Source organism: Nicotiana sylvestris, chromosome 8 (assembly GCF_000393655.2).
Source record: "Nicotiana sylvestris chromosome 8, ASM39365v2, whole genome shotgun sequence".
NCBI classification, from domain to species: Eukaryota; Viridiplantae; Streptophyta; class Magnoliopsida; order Solanales; family Solanaceae; genus Nicotiana; species Nicotiana sylvestris.
The window spans coordinates 12388683-12405296 of NC_091064.1; the positions used below are offsets into that span (position 1 = coordinate 12388683).

The 16614-nt window shown below is 37.9% G+C and overlaps 2 protein-coding genes and 1 non-coding gene across 3 annotated transcripts; 1 reads left to right on the forward strand and 2 right to left on the reverse strand.

Moving 5' to 3' along the window:
• Nucleotides 1–6989: 6989 nt before the first annotated feature.
• Nucleotides 6990–7857, reverse strand: LOC138874690 (uncharacterized). Its single transcript, XM_070153469.1, has 3 exons — nt 7519–7857; nt 7256–7437; nt 6990–7173 (listed from the first exon to the last, which is right to left on the reverse strand). The coding sequence occupies exons 1-3, from the start codon at nt 7855–7857 to the stop codon at nt 6990–6992; spliced, it is 705 nt and encodes a 234-aa protein (XP_070009570.1).
• Nucleotides 7858–9296: 1439 nt separating this feature from the next.
• LOC104243156 (desiccation-related protein PCC13-62-like) lies at nt 9297–12558 on the reverse strand. Its single transcript, XM_009798309.2, has 3 exons — nt 12108–12558; nt 11044–11269; nt 9297–9935 (listed from the first exon to the last, which is right to left on the reverse strand). Exons 1-3 carry the CDS (start codon nt 12449–12451, stop codon nt 9543–9545), a joined length of 963 nt encoding a protein of 320 aa, XP_009796611.1. The 5' UTR covers nt 12452–12558; the 3' UTR covers nt 9297–9542.
• Nucleotides 12559–16160: 3602 nt separating this feature from the next.
• LOC138876716 (U2 spliceosomal RNA) lies at nt 16161–16356 on the forward strand. Its single transcript, XR_011402053.1, has one exon. It is a non-coding gene; the product is annotated as a U2 spliceosomal RNA (small nuclear RNA).
• The last annotated feature ends 258 nt before the right edge of the window (nt 16357–16614 follow it).

Consider the following 16614-nt stretch of genomic DNA (forward strand, 5'->3'; position numbering starts at 1 on the left):
GAGCAGTTTTCAACCTCTCTTTAATAGTCTTGACTTTCTCCATAGCCTGATGCACGAGGTCCGGCCTTATCAATTCAGCTTCTCCAACCTCAAACCACCCAATGGGATATCTACATCTCCTACCATACAACGCCTCAAATGGTGCCATCTGGATACTAGCATGGAAGCTACTGTTGTAAGCAAATTCTATGAGTGGCAAATTGTCATCCCAACTACCTTTGAAATCAAGAGTACAAGCACGCAACATGTCTTCAAGCATCTGAATAGTCCGCTCTGCTTGCCCGTCGGTTTGAGGATGGAAAGTTGTGCTAAGATTTACCTGCTTACCCAAACTTTGCTGAAATTTCTTCCAAAAGTTGGTAGTGAACTGAGCCCCTCGATCTGAAATGATTGAGACTGGAATTCCATGCAACCTGACTATTTCTTTGATATACAACTAAGCATATTGTTCCGCTGTGTCGGTAGATTTAATTGGCAAAAAGTGTGCTGATTTCGTGAGTCGATCCACGATTACCCAAATTGAGTCGAGCTTATGCGGAGTGCGTGGTAACCCTACCATAAAATCCATATTAATCATCTCCCATTTCCACATTGGAATTTCTATTCTTTGGGCCAATCCACCGGGCCTTTGATGTTTGGCCTTCACTTGCTGACAGTTTGGACATTTTGCCACGAAGTCCGCCTCATCCTTTTTTATGTTATTCCACCAATAAACTTCCTTGAGATCATGATACATTTTCGTAGAACCTGGGTGCACGGAATACCTGGAAGTGTGAGCTTCTGTCATGATCCTTTCTCGAAGACCGTCAATATCCGGAACACATAGGCGGCCTTGGTACCGTAGGGTACCATCATCCATGCCAAAGGAAAAAGCTGTGGTCTTGTGTTTATGACTCCCCCTTTTCAGTTGTGCTAACAATGGATCGTTGAATTGTTTCTCTTTCACTTCCGCCACAAGCAATGATTCAGCCCTATTATGCACAATTATTCTTCCTTCAATAGAGTCCGCAAGGCAAACTCCCAAACTAGCCAACTGGTGAACCTCCCTAGCCAAAGGCCTCTGATACGCCTCCAAATGAGCCAAGCTCCCCATAGATTTTCGACTAAGAGCATCCGCCACAACATTAGCCTTTCCCGGGTGATAGAGAATATCAATATCATAGTCCTTGAGTAACTCTAGCCATCTTCTCTGTCTCAGATTCAACTCCTTCTGCTTGAAAATATATTGAAGACTCTTGTGATCTGTAAATTCATCCACATGGACCCCATACAAATAATGTCACCAAATCTTTAGCGCAAACACCACTGCTGCAAGCTCTAAGTCATGAGCTGGATAGTTCTTTTCATGATTCTTGAGTTGTCTAGAAGCGTAAGCTATAACCTTGTCGTGTTGCATTAACACACACCCAAGCCCGATCCTTGAAGCATCGCAATACACCATAAATCCCTCTGTACCCTCTAGCAGGGCTAATACTGGTGTTGTAGTCAATCTTAATTTCAATTCTTGGAAACTCCTTTCACAAGCATCGGACCATTGGAATTTAACCGCTTTCTGTGTCAATTTAGTCAATGGAGAGGCAAGAGTAGAAAACCCCTCCTCAAATCTCCTGTAGTACCCAGCCAAACCTAAGAAACTGCAAATTTCCGTTGGAGTGGTAGGTCTGGGCCAATTGTTCACTGCTGCAATCTTTTGAGGATCAACCTTAATTCCTTCCCTGGAGACGACATGACCCAAGAACGCGACAGATTCAAGCCAAAATTTACATTTTGAAAATTTTGCATACAATTTATGTTGCTGAAGAGTCTGCAGAACCGCCCTGAGATGGTCAGCATGGTCCTCCCGACTTCGGGAATACACAAGAATATCGTCAATGAACACTATCACAAAGGACTCTAGAAAAGGCATGAAGACTCGATTCATAAGATCCATTAAAGCCGCCAGGGCATTTGTTAGCCCAAATGACATCACCAGAAATTCAAAGTGCTCACACCGAGTCTTGAAAGCTGTTTTTGGAATATCCTGCTCCCTTATCTTCAATTGATGATACCCAGACCGCAAGTTAATTTTTGATAACACGTAGCGCCTTGCAATTGATCAAACAAGTCATTTATTCTTGGCAGGGGATATTTATTTTTGATTGTGACCTTGTTGCGTTGCCCATAGTCAATGCACATCCGTAGCGACCCATCTTTCTTCTTTACAAACAAGATCGGTGCGCCCCACGGTGACACACTCAGCCGGATGAAACCCTTTTCTAGCAAATCCTTCAGTTGTTCCTTTAGATCTTTCAATTCTACTAGTTCCATTCTATAAGGTGGAATTGATATAGGCTACGTGCCTGGCATCACATAGATCCCAAAATCGATCTCCCTATCTGGTGGGATCCCAGGGATTTCATCTGGAAAGACATCCGAAAATCTATTCACAACTGGTACGGACTCAAGGCTAGGTGCTTCGGCATCGGTGTCCGTAACCCGAACTAAATGATAGATACACCCTTTCTTGATTATCTTCGCGGCCTTAAGGTAAGAAATAAGCCCGACCTTTAGGCACTACATTATCTCCCTTCCATTCAATAATGGGCTCATTAGGAAATTCAAGCCTCATGGTTCTAGTACGACAATCAAGTTTGGCAAAGCATGAATGAAGCCAATCCATTCCCATTATTACATCAAAAATCGACCATCCCTAATTCAATAAGATCGTCCATGGTATTTCTACCCCGCCACATAACAACACAACCTCTATAAACTCGAGCAGCCGTAATTGACTCACCAACTGGAGTAGACACCGAAAATGGCTCATGAAGCTGATCCGGTTCTATCTCAAATTCCATATCAACAAAAGGTGTAACATAGGACAAGGTGGAACCAGGGTCAATAAATGCATACACATCATGAGACTGGACAGTCAGAATACCTGTAACAACATCTGGAGAAGCCTCTATTGTCTGGCGACCACTCATAACATAGAACCTACTGGGTCCTCCTAAACTCTGCGCACCACCCCTAGCTGCACCATGCCCTGCGGGTGCTGGGGAACCTCGAGCTGGAGAAGGGGCTAAAAATGTAGCAGCTATTAGACTGGATGACTGTGTTGTGCCCCTACCTGCTCCCTAACGGGATACACGACAATGTCTCTGAATATGACCCCTCATCCCACATCCATAACATACGGGTAACTCCAAATAGCAAACCCTTGAGTGCATCTTCCCGCACCTGGGGCACGGGGACCTTTGCTGCTACTAGGACCTCTTTCCTGACCGACCTCGCTGATGGGATCCCCTATGACCGGGCCTGAAACGACTCCACTGTTTCTGGTTGGGCCCTACTGGCGGTGCACTAGCTGAAGACTATGCAACAGACTGGGACGGCCCTGATGATCCTCCCCTGAAAGCTGATCTTCCCCCACCTAATGACTCTCTCATGTTGCCCGTAGATCGGGCCTTACTGTTACCCTCTCTCTCCATTCTGTTCTTCAGTTTATGGTTCTCTGTGGCCTGAGCAAATTCTACCATCTTTCCATAATTCATGTCAAAATTCAACGCAGCCATAGAAGCCTCATTAATAGTCAAAGGATTAAGGCCCTGAACAAACCGACGCACTCTGGCCTCCATTGTGGGCAACATATGAATGGCATACTTGGATAGGCGAGAAAACTCCATGTGGTACTCCTACACACTCCTACTACCTTGCTTCAGATTTTCAAACTCTATTCCAAGGGCTGCCCTTGTCTCAGCAGGCAGGAAATGATCTATAAAGGCATCGACAAACTCGATCCACCTTGCCGGAGGGCTCCCCTCCTCACGAGAATCTTCCCACAACTCAAACCACGAATAGGCCACCCCTTTCAGACAATAGGCAGCCAACTCTACTTCCTCTATCTCAGTTGCAATCATAACCCTGAGGGTCTTGTGCATCTCATCAATAAAATCCTGGGGGTCTTCTTCTGGATTGGCACCCATAAACACCGGAGGGTCTAACTGAAGAAATCTGTTTACTCTGGAACTGGTGGAATCCCCTTGCTGGCTAGATAAACTAGGTGCAGCATTCGACCTCTAGGCCTGAGAGGCCACTAGCTGGGTCAACATCTGAATAGCTCCCCTAAGATCCCCATCAGAAATACCAGAACCGGAAGTTGGGGCTGGAGGCGGAGCAGGAGTATCAATGGGAGGGTTAGTGGTACCCTCCGCATGTGTAGGAACTGGGGTAGTCTGCTTTGGAATAGAAGAACTAGGCAGGGTGATAGCAGGGTGACTACCCTCACATGCAGTATCAAGCAGTAATTCATCAGCCACTCTTGAGGTGGCATTTGCTTCTTGGCCAATTCTCGCTTTCTTCTTAGGTGCCATTTACTAAAAGATAGAACAATGCACTAATTAGAGAGGGAACAGTTTCTCCGCACGATTCAGAATATCAAAGAAGGGTGTTATTCCTAAATGCCCAAGTAGCCTCCAACTTATAGATGTGGTCGACTACACACCGATAAGAAGGACTCTACTAGATACGACTCCGAGACATCCTAGGACACTTCAAAACCTTAGACTCTAATACCAAGTTTTTCACGCCCCAACCTCGGAAGGCGCGACCGGCGCTCAATCGAATGAACCCAACTGAGCAAGCCTTATCGAACACTTTCTACCCAACTCAATATGATTAAGAAAACCAAGCTTTCGTTTATTTAAACAATAGGAAAGATTGCACATTCAACATTGTTAGTTCATTTTACATCACAACCTTAAACCGTAGTTAAATTCCCAATATTCAATACAATTTCACTTTAGAGTAACAAGAGTTAGAATTACAACATAGTTCATAGACCCATCCAACACCCATACATAACCCACACATACGTTACGGAGCCTCTAAGGATACAAAAGACAATGATGACAATGCCAGCAACAAGGACTATACCTCAAAAGTGGATATCTCTATCAAAAGATGTACAACATAGCCCCTTGAAGGAGAAAGGGGCTCACCAAGACTTTGAGAAGAAGGTACTCTGCTACGCGCGATTGGCACTATCCGCAATAGAGCCACCTACATTCATTTAAAAATGTAGCACCCCCGGCAAAAGGGACGTTAGTACCATGGAATAGTACTAGTATGTATAACTAAACACCATCTAGTTAAAAAGAAATTTCATACAAGAATAAGGAAATTACAAGTATAACTCAAGCACTTTAAATGATCATAACATCATCAAATAAAAGAATCATACAATTTTTCACATCATTTTCCCATAGCTTTTAGTTTTGGGGCATGTCATATTGTTCATCATTGTCCACAATACCACCACTATCTTGAGCGGAGTCCGATCTCGACCCGATCAGCTAGGTTACCTCATTTGATACATATACTTCAATCACAAATACAATACCACTATGTGTGCGGCATGGCATCCGATCTCGGCCCGATCGGCTAGGCCGCCTTACCAAGGCGTTTTCCTTTTTCATTTCTCATTTCAATCTTTGTTTCACATATATCATTTCATAGGCACTTGGGGCCACAATTATCACATCATTTCCACGTTCAATGTTAGATTTGTAGTTTAGGATAATATGTGCACACAAGGGCAAATAAAATTGTAAGCATAGATGAGTCTTCACATAGATGGCACAATATATGCAGCTTCAATCTCACCTTAAGGTCTAAGCATCTCAATACATGATTCATATTCCTTGCACCCTTTCAAGTTATCAAGAATAACACATTGATCTTATTGAGACACATCTTTCACGCATATAAGGTCGCAACCCCAAATTCATGTGAAACAACAATCAATAAGACAATTCAACTTTAATCTTACTGTATTTACACAAATACCAACGGAGCTCAATTCTAAAAGACGGGGTTTTAGCCATACATACCTCAGTAGAACATTCCTTAAATCCTTACAATAAATTCTGAAATTTCCTAGCAACTTCAATCTATTTTATGAAAATTACAAGTTGAACCAAGAATTAGAGGCATGAAAGAGATTCTAACTCATTCAAGTAAATTATCAAGCACTAAGTGTCCTATACCACAATTGTTATCTCTTTTGGTTCACAACCATCCCATACCTCATTATCTTTTATCCATGCAAGATTATCAACCCTTATACCCATGAACCCCTTGCTAATCACTTATTTTAATAAAAATTTCGAAATTATAGATGAGGGTACAAGCTTTTACCTCTTAGGGTGAAGACCTAGCAATTTCACTTGACAATTTTCAAGGATTTGGGGCAAGGATGGAGTGGGGACTAGATGAAGATCACTCCCTCTCTTTCTAGAACTTCCTCTCTCACTCGAAATAACAGGAAAATGGTCTAATGTGGTGTTTTTAATGGGATGGGGTCGGGTTACAAAAGTTAGAAAATAGGATCCCCGACATGATTTGCAATCGCATAATGGACATGCGGCTAGAGGCGGATCCAGGATTTAAATCTTATGGGTTCAATTTTAAGGGCTTTTAACATTGAACCCATTGTATTTTTCAATTTATGGGTTCATATCTATTATTTTTGCAATTTTAATGAATTTTTATATATAAATTTTTACTCTGCATTGAAAGTTATGGGTTCAGTTAAACCCGTAGGTTATACGCTGCATCCGCCCCTACATGCGGCCCGCAAAATAGACCGCAAAAATGGCTCCAAAACCTGGACAAACTGTCTGGGTATGCGACAGAAATGCGGTCCGCATACCTGTTCTACGGTCGCATAATGCACCGCAAAAATGCCCTTTATAAAAATTCCAAGGGGATAATGCAATGACTATGCGGCCCGCATATTGATTATGCGATCACATAATTGGCCGCGTAGTTGGCCTCAATTTAACCAACACATTGACTGACTCTGCGGCGACTATGCGGTCTGCATACCTATTATGCGACTGCATAATGGACCGCAGAAACGCACTTTTCTGGCTAACATAATTCTTAACTTTTTAACGCACCGATCAATCTAAAGGGTCCGAACCGCGATGAATTTCTAACACATGATCCTATCTTGGCATCACAAAATTCTGGTTTTTGAGTAAAAATTTCCACGGGGCCTTACATTCATACTGTTCTTCAGTCAAATTCATATTTCTTCCATCATCTTGTGTTTTGTTCTCATTCTCTTTAGTGGTAACAGCTTCATTGGGAACTTGCACAGCTGCAACTACTCTCTTGCCTTTATTGTACCTAGAATTTTGGCTATTGTTCTGACTATTCGAGAAGTGTACAATTCTGATTGTTTTGTGGGTAACCATGTTACTTGTAACACCTGTCCTTACTATGTCCTGGCTTTCTGAAGTATTCACATATGAGCCTGTTTCTAGGAATTCCATTGTAATTGTTGTGTGTTGGGAAGTTTGCCTTAAAAGTCCCCTGTCCTAATGTACTCACATTCATTGAGGTTGACTCAACAGATAACTGGCTAACTAGCCTAATCTCTCTTTTTTCATCCTGAACTAGAAGTGAAAATGCATGTGCCAAGCTTGGCAATGGATTCATCATAAGTATGATGCCTCAGACTACTGTATATACCTCATTTAGTCCCATAAGGAACTGTATCAGCCTCCTATCTTGCTCAGCTTTGTACATACTCTCGTTTGCACCATAATTACAAGTGCAACTACATTGAATCCTTTTGTTCAAAGTAGTAAGCTCTTCCCAAAGCTTCTTCAACTTAGTATAGTAAGTAGTGATATCAAGAGTACCTTGGGAAAGATCATTGATTTCCTTCTGAATTTGATACAGCCTAATTCCTTTAGTTTGTTCATAGCAATCCTCTAGTTCTTTCCAAAGCTCAACAGCATCATTTGCATATTCTACATTGTCTGCGATTTCCTTAGAGAGTGAATTTAGGATCCAAGAGGTCACCATATTATCACAGCGCTCCCACTGTCGAAATTGTGGTGACGAAGGATCTGGCAGTTTGCACTCACTGCTTATAAAGCCTAATTTGTTCTTCTTAGATAACCCCCTCAATACACTTCTCCTCCAAGATCTGTACCTTATTCCATCAAAAGCAGCTGAAACAAGTATAGCTCCTAGATTATCAGACGAGTGAAGATATAGAGGATCAATTGGATCAATTCATGTGTTCGTCGTAGCAACAGTGGCGGTAGTTTCTACTCCAGTCAAATTGTCTTGGTCAAGGACGACCATGATCGAATGAAATTGATGAAGAAAATAGAAGAATTTTCAACTATCACGATTTTGACAGCAAATCGTTAACGATAGAACGAAATCCCCAATAATTAGGGCAAATTCTGAAACCTAATGAAATCAAACAAGGAGACAAATGAAAAATAACAAAGGTAGGGGAAGATGATGTGCGTGATTAACCTCGCTCTGATACCATATAAAGATCTTCACTGAGAATCAGAATGAATGAGCTCAGCCATGTCCGCCATGGTGAGAAGTGAAACTTCTAGAACTCGGAGAGAATGAGAGGAAGAAAGACGATGGAATTGATGAAATAAAGCTCAAACTTTATTGATACAATACAGAATATATATACACAACTTTGTACAATTGGCACTATTAAAAAACTAATACTAACTAATGCTAACTAACTTTCTAACTACTCCAACTAATTTTCTAATTATGAAGAATACAAATAAGTATTAATTAAATAAGATATCTCAATAGTACAAGTCTAATTACGAAAGTAAATCCCATGATTAGCCTAAACAATCGCCCTTGATTTAATCTGTTCCGGGATTTTCGTCGTGATTTTCGACCGATTACGGATATCTCGCTTTTCCGTTATTGTGCTTTGCTCGAAGTTTGTCATATTCGGTCTCGATCGCTGCTGGCCTCGATCTCGACAGGTACCTCGATTCTCGAACTCGATACCTTGTCTTCGTGCTCTGGTCTGATCCATTACGAGACTGACCCTCGATGCAATTCCCTGGTCTTGATCAAATAGTAAAATCGGGTAGGCCCGGTTTTAACCATATACAGGAAGAAAGTCTAGCCTAAAATGTATATTACTAAGCTAATTTAATAAAGAATAAATAAGGAACAAATAATTTATTTGATTGCTATATGATGTGTATCCTTTAATTTTGTATAGATTTTGTTATATTTCTGCATACTGCATTAAAAAAATAACAACTAATATTTATCAAAACAATTGATATATCAGATCATAATTTATAAGATCAATATTTGGTCAAATTATTCATGCATCGCACGGGTTCTAACACTAGTAACATATAATAATAAATTCTCATCCTTATAGGAATTATTACCGAGTCTAACCAAGACGAAGAGAAAAAACAAATAAAAATCGTCAAATATCAACAGAAGAGGAGAGAGTGAGAGAAAGAAATCAGAAAAGAAAACAAATGCATCAATAATATGAAGAAACGATAGAACAAAAAAATCGACAAAATAATAGAAAGCACAAAATAATGAGCTCGTTCTTAATTGTATTTTAGAAGCTCATTTTTTTTTCCACACCCTCTTTACTCCTTTCCTTCATTTTTTTCCTATCGTCTATGACTATCTATCTATATTATGCATGATTTTCATGCAGAGCTGGATATTAAACAAAGCTTTTAGCCTTCAGATTTCTTAATTTTTCCGAGATGGGATTTGGCAATCCGACCGTCACCTCCCTTAGGAAAAAAACCACCCGATTTATTTTCTTTTCCGGTTCCGTACACTATCCGGAGTATTTCCTCCGGAGTCCGACCGTAGGCAAGAGAGTGTTTGTTGCCGGCTAGCACGTTCCCTTTTATCTTCCCTTCAGCACCTTCCTTTGGTTTTACAATAAGCCCTTCATCTTTCAATCCTTGGTGTCCTAGCTTGTTCCTCAGCTTTGATATTTGGCTCGTGAATTCTGCCACTGGTATTCCGTAGGGTTCCACCTTCTCTATTGCTCTCTGATATAGTAACGTCCTTAGAACTGCATCTTGCCCTGATTCCACTCCTAATAATCCTGCTGCTAACTGGAAATATTCACATGACGTGTATAAGTCATTTAGTTTGAAAAGAAAAGAAAAGAAAAAAAGAACATTTATGATCCTCGCGATGATGTGGCTTCTTTGTCGTTCTCTAGTCGAGGGTCTATGGGAAAACAGCCTCTCTGCCCTTCCGGGGCTAAGGGTAAGGTTGTTTACATCTTACTCTCCCCAAATCTCAAATTACTGAGTTTGTTGTAAGAAATCCAGTAGTCTGAAACAAGGGCAGATCCAACACAATAATTACGGGTTTCCGTGAATCCAGTAGCTTTTGTCTAAATTCTGTATTTGTCTTGAAAAATATATTAAATGTATAAGAATATTTAGCTTGGAACCCAGTCGCTAATCCAGTTATTATTATATATTAATTTAAGATTTTTTTAGGAATCCATAAACTTAAAATTCTAGATCTGCCTCTGAATATAAATTATTTTAAAGAAACATTATCCGTAAGAACACTAAAATGGAAGGCTAACAATGGAATAAATTCGGCTACTAGACGTGAAAATACAACTGGAGATACATAAGGAATCGCTAGCAAGTCAAATGCAAAAAAATGAAATCTGATCCCATATTTTTTTTTTAATGAAAATTAATTGAAGTGAGATTTAGTTACTACTCCCTCTGTTTCAATTTATATGACACACTTTTTTTATTAGTCTGTTTAAAAAAGAATCACACATTTCTACTATTGGAAATAATTCAACTTAAACTCTTTTTTTTTTGGTTCCCACCCGATGTCCGGTACCCACATTGGGGCCCGACTAAATTCGGATTCGCGCCGGGAAGTTCCACATTGGGGGTAAAGCTTTCCCTAATAAAGGTGATTCCATACCCATGGACTCGAACCCAAGACCTCTGGTTAAGGATGAAGGAGTACTTACCACTCCACCACAACCCTTGGTGGTAACTTAAACTCTTTATTTACCCATTTTACCTTTAATTAGAATTTTTTATAATCACACAAATGTTATGACCCCATACAATTTTTACCCTTTAAGCTTTTAAGACCGTAAGTTTCAAAACTCTTTTTTCTTTTTTCGTAAACTCTGTGTCGAGTTACACTACCACATCTAAATTGAAACGGAAGAAGTACCTTTTTAGCAGTAGGACTCTTGAGTTTAGGATTAGCTCCAACATATCCAGTGAGTCCAACGTAAGGAACAACATATGATGCAAGAAGAAAGTTAATGTCATTAGCGTATGGATTGAAAGGTGGTTCCAGAGTATGTCCAAATGCATCATTCATAATTGTGCCAAATGACTCTGCAGTAAGATTTAGCAATGGTCTTGGAAATCCTGCTATTGTCTTCTTGATTGCCCTGCACATCAATTTGTCATTTCATTTAATACTAACATATTGCATGTACAAATTAACATCATATTCGCGAAGGGTTTGTTTGGTAGGGTTTATAAGAATAATGCCGGATAAAATATATTAGTAATGTATGATATAGTAATGCAAGCATTAGTTATGAAGACATTATTTCTTATTCATTGTTTGGTGTGTTGTATTAAAAATTAAAATGCATTGCATAATTTTTAAGAAAATTATTGTTTACAAAAATATCCTCCTTATTTTTTAATTCTAAAGGATTTTAAGGACAATTTTATCTTTAACCATGCTAATGCATGCATTAATAGCCTTGGTATTGTTAATATCACGGTTTGCTATATATTACTTATACATAGAGTAATACTACCAAATAGGGTGTATAACCAATAATATTACTAAATAGGGTGTATAACCAATACTTGCATTACTAATATATATGTTGAAAAAAGTGCACCAAACAAGAGATTAGTAACAAAGGCGGAAACAGGATTTCCGCTAAGGGGTTCAAAAAAGAAAAAAGTTAAAAAAAATTGTAGCTAGTGGGAATTGAACCAATAAGCTTAGAGAGATTTTGAACTCCGTTGACCACTAAGCTATGCTTTTGGGCTATGTTAAGTGGATTCAGAACATAATATATAGAGGTAATAAAACAGATTTTTTCTTATACATATAGTGTAATTTTTCGGCGAAAAATATTTGGATGAGCCGCCTTCCGCCCCCTAAATCCGCCCTTAATTAGTAATACCAAAAGCTAATGCCTGCAATATTTTTCTTCATGCCCACCGGACGACCCCTTAATTGTTTTAAATTGAGATGAAGAATACCTTAAATGACCAACTTCTTGGAAACCAAACTGGGCAATAACATCTTTAATAAGAGGGCTAAGTTTGGCAATTCTAGCACCAATTGGTGGCGGCCCACCGGCGGCAAGGTCAGGTGAGAAGCTATCTAAGCCACGCCCAAAAGCTGCCCACAAAAAAAATTCAGCTTCTAAATATTCTAAATTCAGTGGAAATTCTAATAAATCCACATCTGGTTTTCCCACATGATAATTAGCATTATTATCACAATCCATAAAAAACTCATGATTAGCAGCTTCAATGCAATAAGTTAAACTTGGTAATTGTAGAAGAAGAAAAAATAGGGCAGAAAACTGAGCTAGTCTCATGTTGGAAAGAAAAAAAAAAGATAAGTTATTTCTGTTGTGTTATGGGTTTATTTTATGTGTTATTTTTTGTATTCTCTTTAGACTTCTTCTTTTACATGCACGGTGTGTTTCACTAGGCGTTGGTTATGTATAAATTTATACAGAGGGGAAGAGAAAAAGACAAATAATGCAAGCAGAAGAAAGAGTAAAATCTTGAGAAAACAAGGTGGGAAAAATTCGATTGAGAAGGATTTGGATCATCATTTGTTTGCAATATTAGTGGAGCTTTATTTTTAATTTGACGTCTTCATGCTTTGCACTTTCTCTTTCTGTTATTTTCTTTTTTAGTTTTCATTTGGGGATTCTGAAAGCATTTTCTTTGTACATATGACTAGTATCTTTATTTTTAAAACTCAAATCTTTACAACATATCATAACAGAGGCAGGCCTAGCTATTTACAACTTTATGGCGACATTAATTCTTTGGGCCATTGTCACCGTCCAAAATTCCACAAATAATCGTGATGACATCTAACTCTAACCTGTTAGCTGGTAAATCATCATCCAAAATCAATCGAAGAACTAGATTAAAAATCAAGAGTGCATATGATCTATATATATAACCAAATCAAATCCAATAATTATGGATTTTTTTGTCGGCTTGATTCGCTATTTTCCTTGAAACACCTTACGGGATGGGATGGGGTGGTTTACACTTCAAAGAAATGGAGTTCCTTCCTAGCAACTTCGTTAAAGTTGTCCAGTCCCACTTTGGCAGAAAATGTGAAGTTCTTCGCATATATTCACTTCACAAAAGTGATGACTTAATTATCATTTTTACCTGTAAAATTTGTTTAGCTGCATGAGTGCATATTAGGAATCAATTAAAGTCAAGGTTCCTAATTAACATTACACCAGGTACAAATTAAGTACTTCCTCCGTTCCAATTTATGCAGCGGCGAATTCAAGATTTAAAGGCTCTGGGTGCCAAAAATTTTGAATGCAGTACTACTATTTACATTGCCTAAATAGGATATAAATTTAATCGATTTGGATTTCGATTTGGGTTATTCGTCTTTGGAGTTAATATAAACAAATTGATCGAGCAAAAAGATTACGTAATAATTATGATAACTTGGAAAAAAACATAAAAATTCAACTGGATTATGCATTTTGTACAAGAAAAAACACTCGTTGTCACTTTATATTTAGATACTTAAGGCAAAAACATATACTAATAAGTACTCTATATTAAGTAAGTTTACAGACATTTTTCAATTTATATTTTTTATGAAAATTAACTCACCCGATATTATATATAATTATCCTACTTTAGAGCAATCTAACAACAAAATAAACTTTCATCATTGATTAAAACAATAACTTATTCAAGGATTCTTTTTTATTTTGGTTTCTGCAAATAAATTTTCAGAGTTATGGTCCTGGAGAAAACAATTAATTTATCTTTATCCATTGATAAATCTGGGAGGAGTTAGGAAAGTGCAACAATGGGGATTTCTTTGAATAGATTTGTGAAAGATTTTTTTATATATATATTCTGTTAAATGTTTAAAGAAAAAATAAGGAGAAAAGAAATTTCAAAATAAACTAATAAGATCAAAGAAAAATTTAATAGGTCCTATTAATAAACAAAAAAGAACAATTAAGTAGAGAGAAAGAAGAAACAAAACATCCTCATTCGAACCCACACCATATGGATGAAAATGGTGGTGCCTTGCCAGTGGCACCTTGAGCCTTTTTGCTATTGAGGATGCCACTTAAAATATTTGTATACTTTCCTTCTATATATACATGCATGTATACATACTATTGCATAGTCTCGGTCAAAATTGGCGTACCACCCCGTCCCTTGCACGTAGATCTGCCCCTGAATTTATGTGGTGGAGTTCGGATTTCAAATGTCAAAGGAAGGAGTTTTTCTTTGACTGTAATTATTTCATATGTCTTTTAGATATTTTGAATTGTTAATTATTACTCCATCCATTTCAATTTATGTGAACCTAGGCACGTTTAAGTAAAAAGAAGGAATAACGCATAAAATCCCCCTGAACTATACCCGAAGTTGCTATGATACACCTTACCTGTGTCGGGTCCTATTACCCTCCAAAATTATTATTTTTTCGTAATTCTTTGCACCTTTATTGCTGACCTGGAGCACTAGGTGAGAACAACTTCTTCAAGCGCATGAGAACTTTAAAAAAGGGCTCTAACCTACACAAAATGGTCACGTGTCAATTCCAAAGCTGATTTTCAAGAGCTCTTCATCCCCATTTTATCATCCATTTTCAAGAGCTCCAAATCTAATTTTTGTGTCAAAATTCAACAAAAACTAGGCTAAATTCGCACCAATCAAGCTCAAATTTCAACTACAACTTCACAACAACATCATCATCATATCTGAGTGATCAATTTGGCCAACAACCAAGAATTTTGACAGCCCCATTTTTTTGTTCTTTAAACTTTTTCAAGGCTCAACAATGGTGGATTCAATTTTTTTTTTTCATTTTCGAATCTCTTCTACAACTATGGATTTAGAATGAATTTAGCATTTGAATCTCAACTTTTAAATTTCAACGATGTCTGAATATGCTCAACACCTTTAATAATTTTTCAAGTTCATACAAAAATAATTGTCTTTTTCATTTTTCTAAATACAAAATAGATTCATTATATCTCGAATTAAAAAGAAAAGAAAAAGGAAGAAAACGAAATAGATTTTAAAAAAATACGAAATTACATGTGGTCGCGCATGTATTTCACCGCTTGCAATTGTTTGGTTCTATATGCCACGTCATCACTTAGGGTGGCATTTATTCCACTTTAAAAAAGTTTAGGGTGGTCATAGAATCCCCGCAAAGGTGAGGTGTGTCGAAGCAACTTCGGGTATAGTTCAGGGAGGATTTTATACATTATCCCAAAAAAGAAAAAACTTTTGAACTTGTGGTGTAAAATGAAGCACATATATTTTGTGTGGCTATAAATTATTGCATATAGCTAAATTGTTTCCAAATATAAAAAGAGGTAATTCTTTTTTGTACGGACAAAAAAAAAATAGATTCACATAAACTGAAATAAATGGAGTATGACTTATAGTAAGACCAAATATATAAATTTTATTTAAAAAATTTAAAGATTTTATGTCTGAATTCACGATCAAAATTAAGAAGTTTGACTCTCGAAATCCGAGTTCCGCCACATAAATTGGGACGGAGGGATTATTAATGGTTTCTATTCGAGTTGCACTTATAGGTCTATTAATCAAAAACTAGAGATAATTAGTTAGTATATCTGATATCAAATCATAGTATGGACAATCCTTGTAAATTTATTATTTGTGATCTTAGTTGATATCTTAATCCCCGGATAGATTAAGAATGAAAAATATAACAGCAAACTGGACAGTGGACATATTCTCTGGCATCATAGTACAGGCATAGCCTTGATTTATTGTAATAGGAGTTGAATCATCTTCATAAATGATATACTAATACTTAAGATAAAAGAGTTATTTTGCAAGAGGCTCAAAACTTAGCTAAACAACAAGCTGCAGTTTGCCATTTGGAATCCTTCAAAGAAAGCAAAGGAGTTCATTTCTGGGAACTAAGCAGAATAATTGTATAATAAGGTTTGCAAATCCCATATCGATAGAAAATGAAAACAAAGCGTTGAGATGCAGAATAAAAGAAGAGGCCCAAACACTAAGTAAATCATACCTTTCTCGGCCTTTTGGCTAAGATCAAGTGTAGTATCTGTTCTTATCAGTTTAATATCTGATATGTGAGTCATCGGCTCACATGATATTAACTTAATTTTTTAAGGGGGAAGGCTCATTAGGGTAGCTTGCTGCCTGGGCCTTCACGCATCGCCCTGGTTTTGCACTATTGCTTGGGCTTGGCGCACCCCACCAAATCAAGTTTTGTTTTTTGTTAGTTCTGGTCCTATTGTATGATAATATATTAGAACTACTTCTGATACAATTCAGATTCGAAATCCACATTGTCAAAGTATGTTAGTAACCTAAACCATGATGAAGCTTATGTTTGTATAAATTGTTTGTAGGTAGCTTTGTTGTATACTATAGCAGGGGCAGAGCTACTAAAAGTTAAGGGGGTTCAGAAGTTGTGTTAGGTTGACATTCTAGTATTTCTTTTAATCATCTTTTG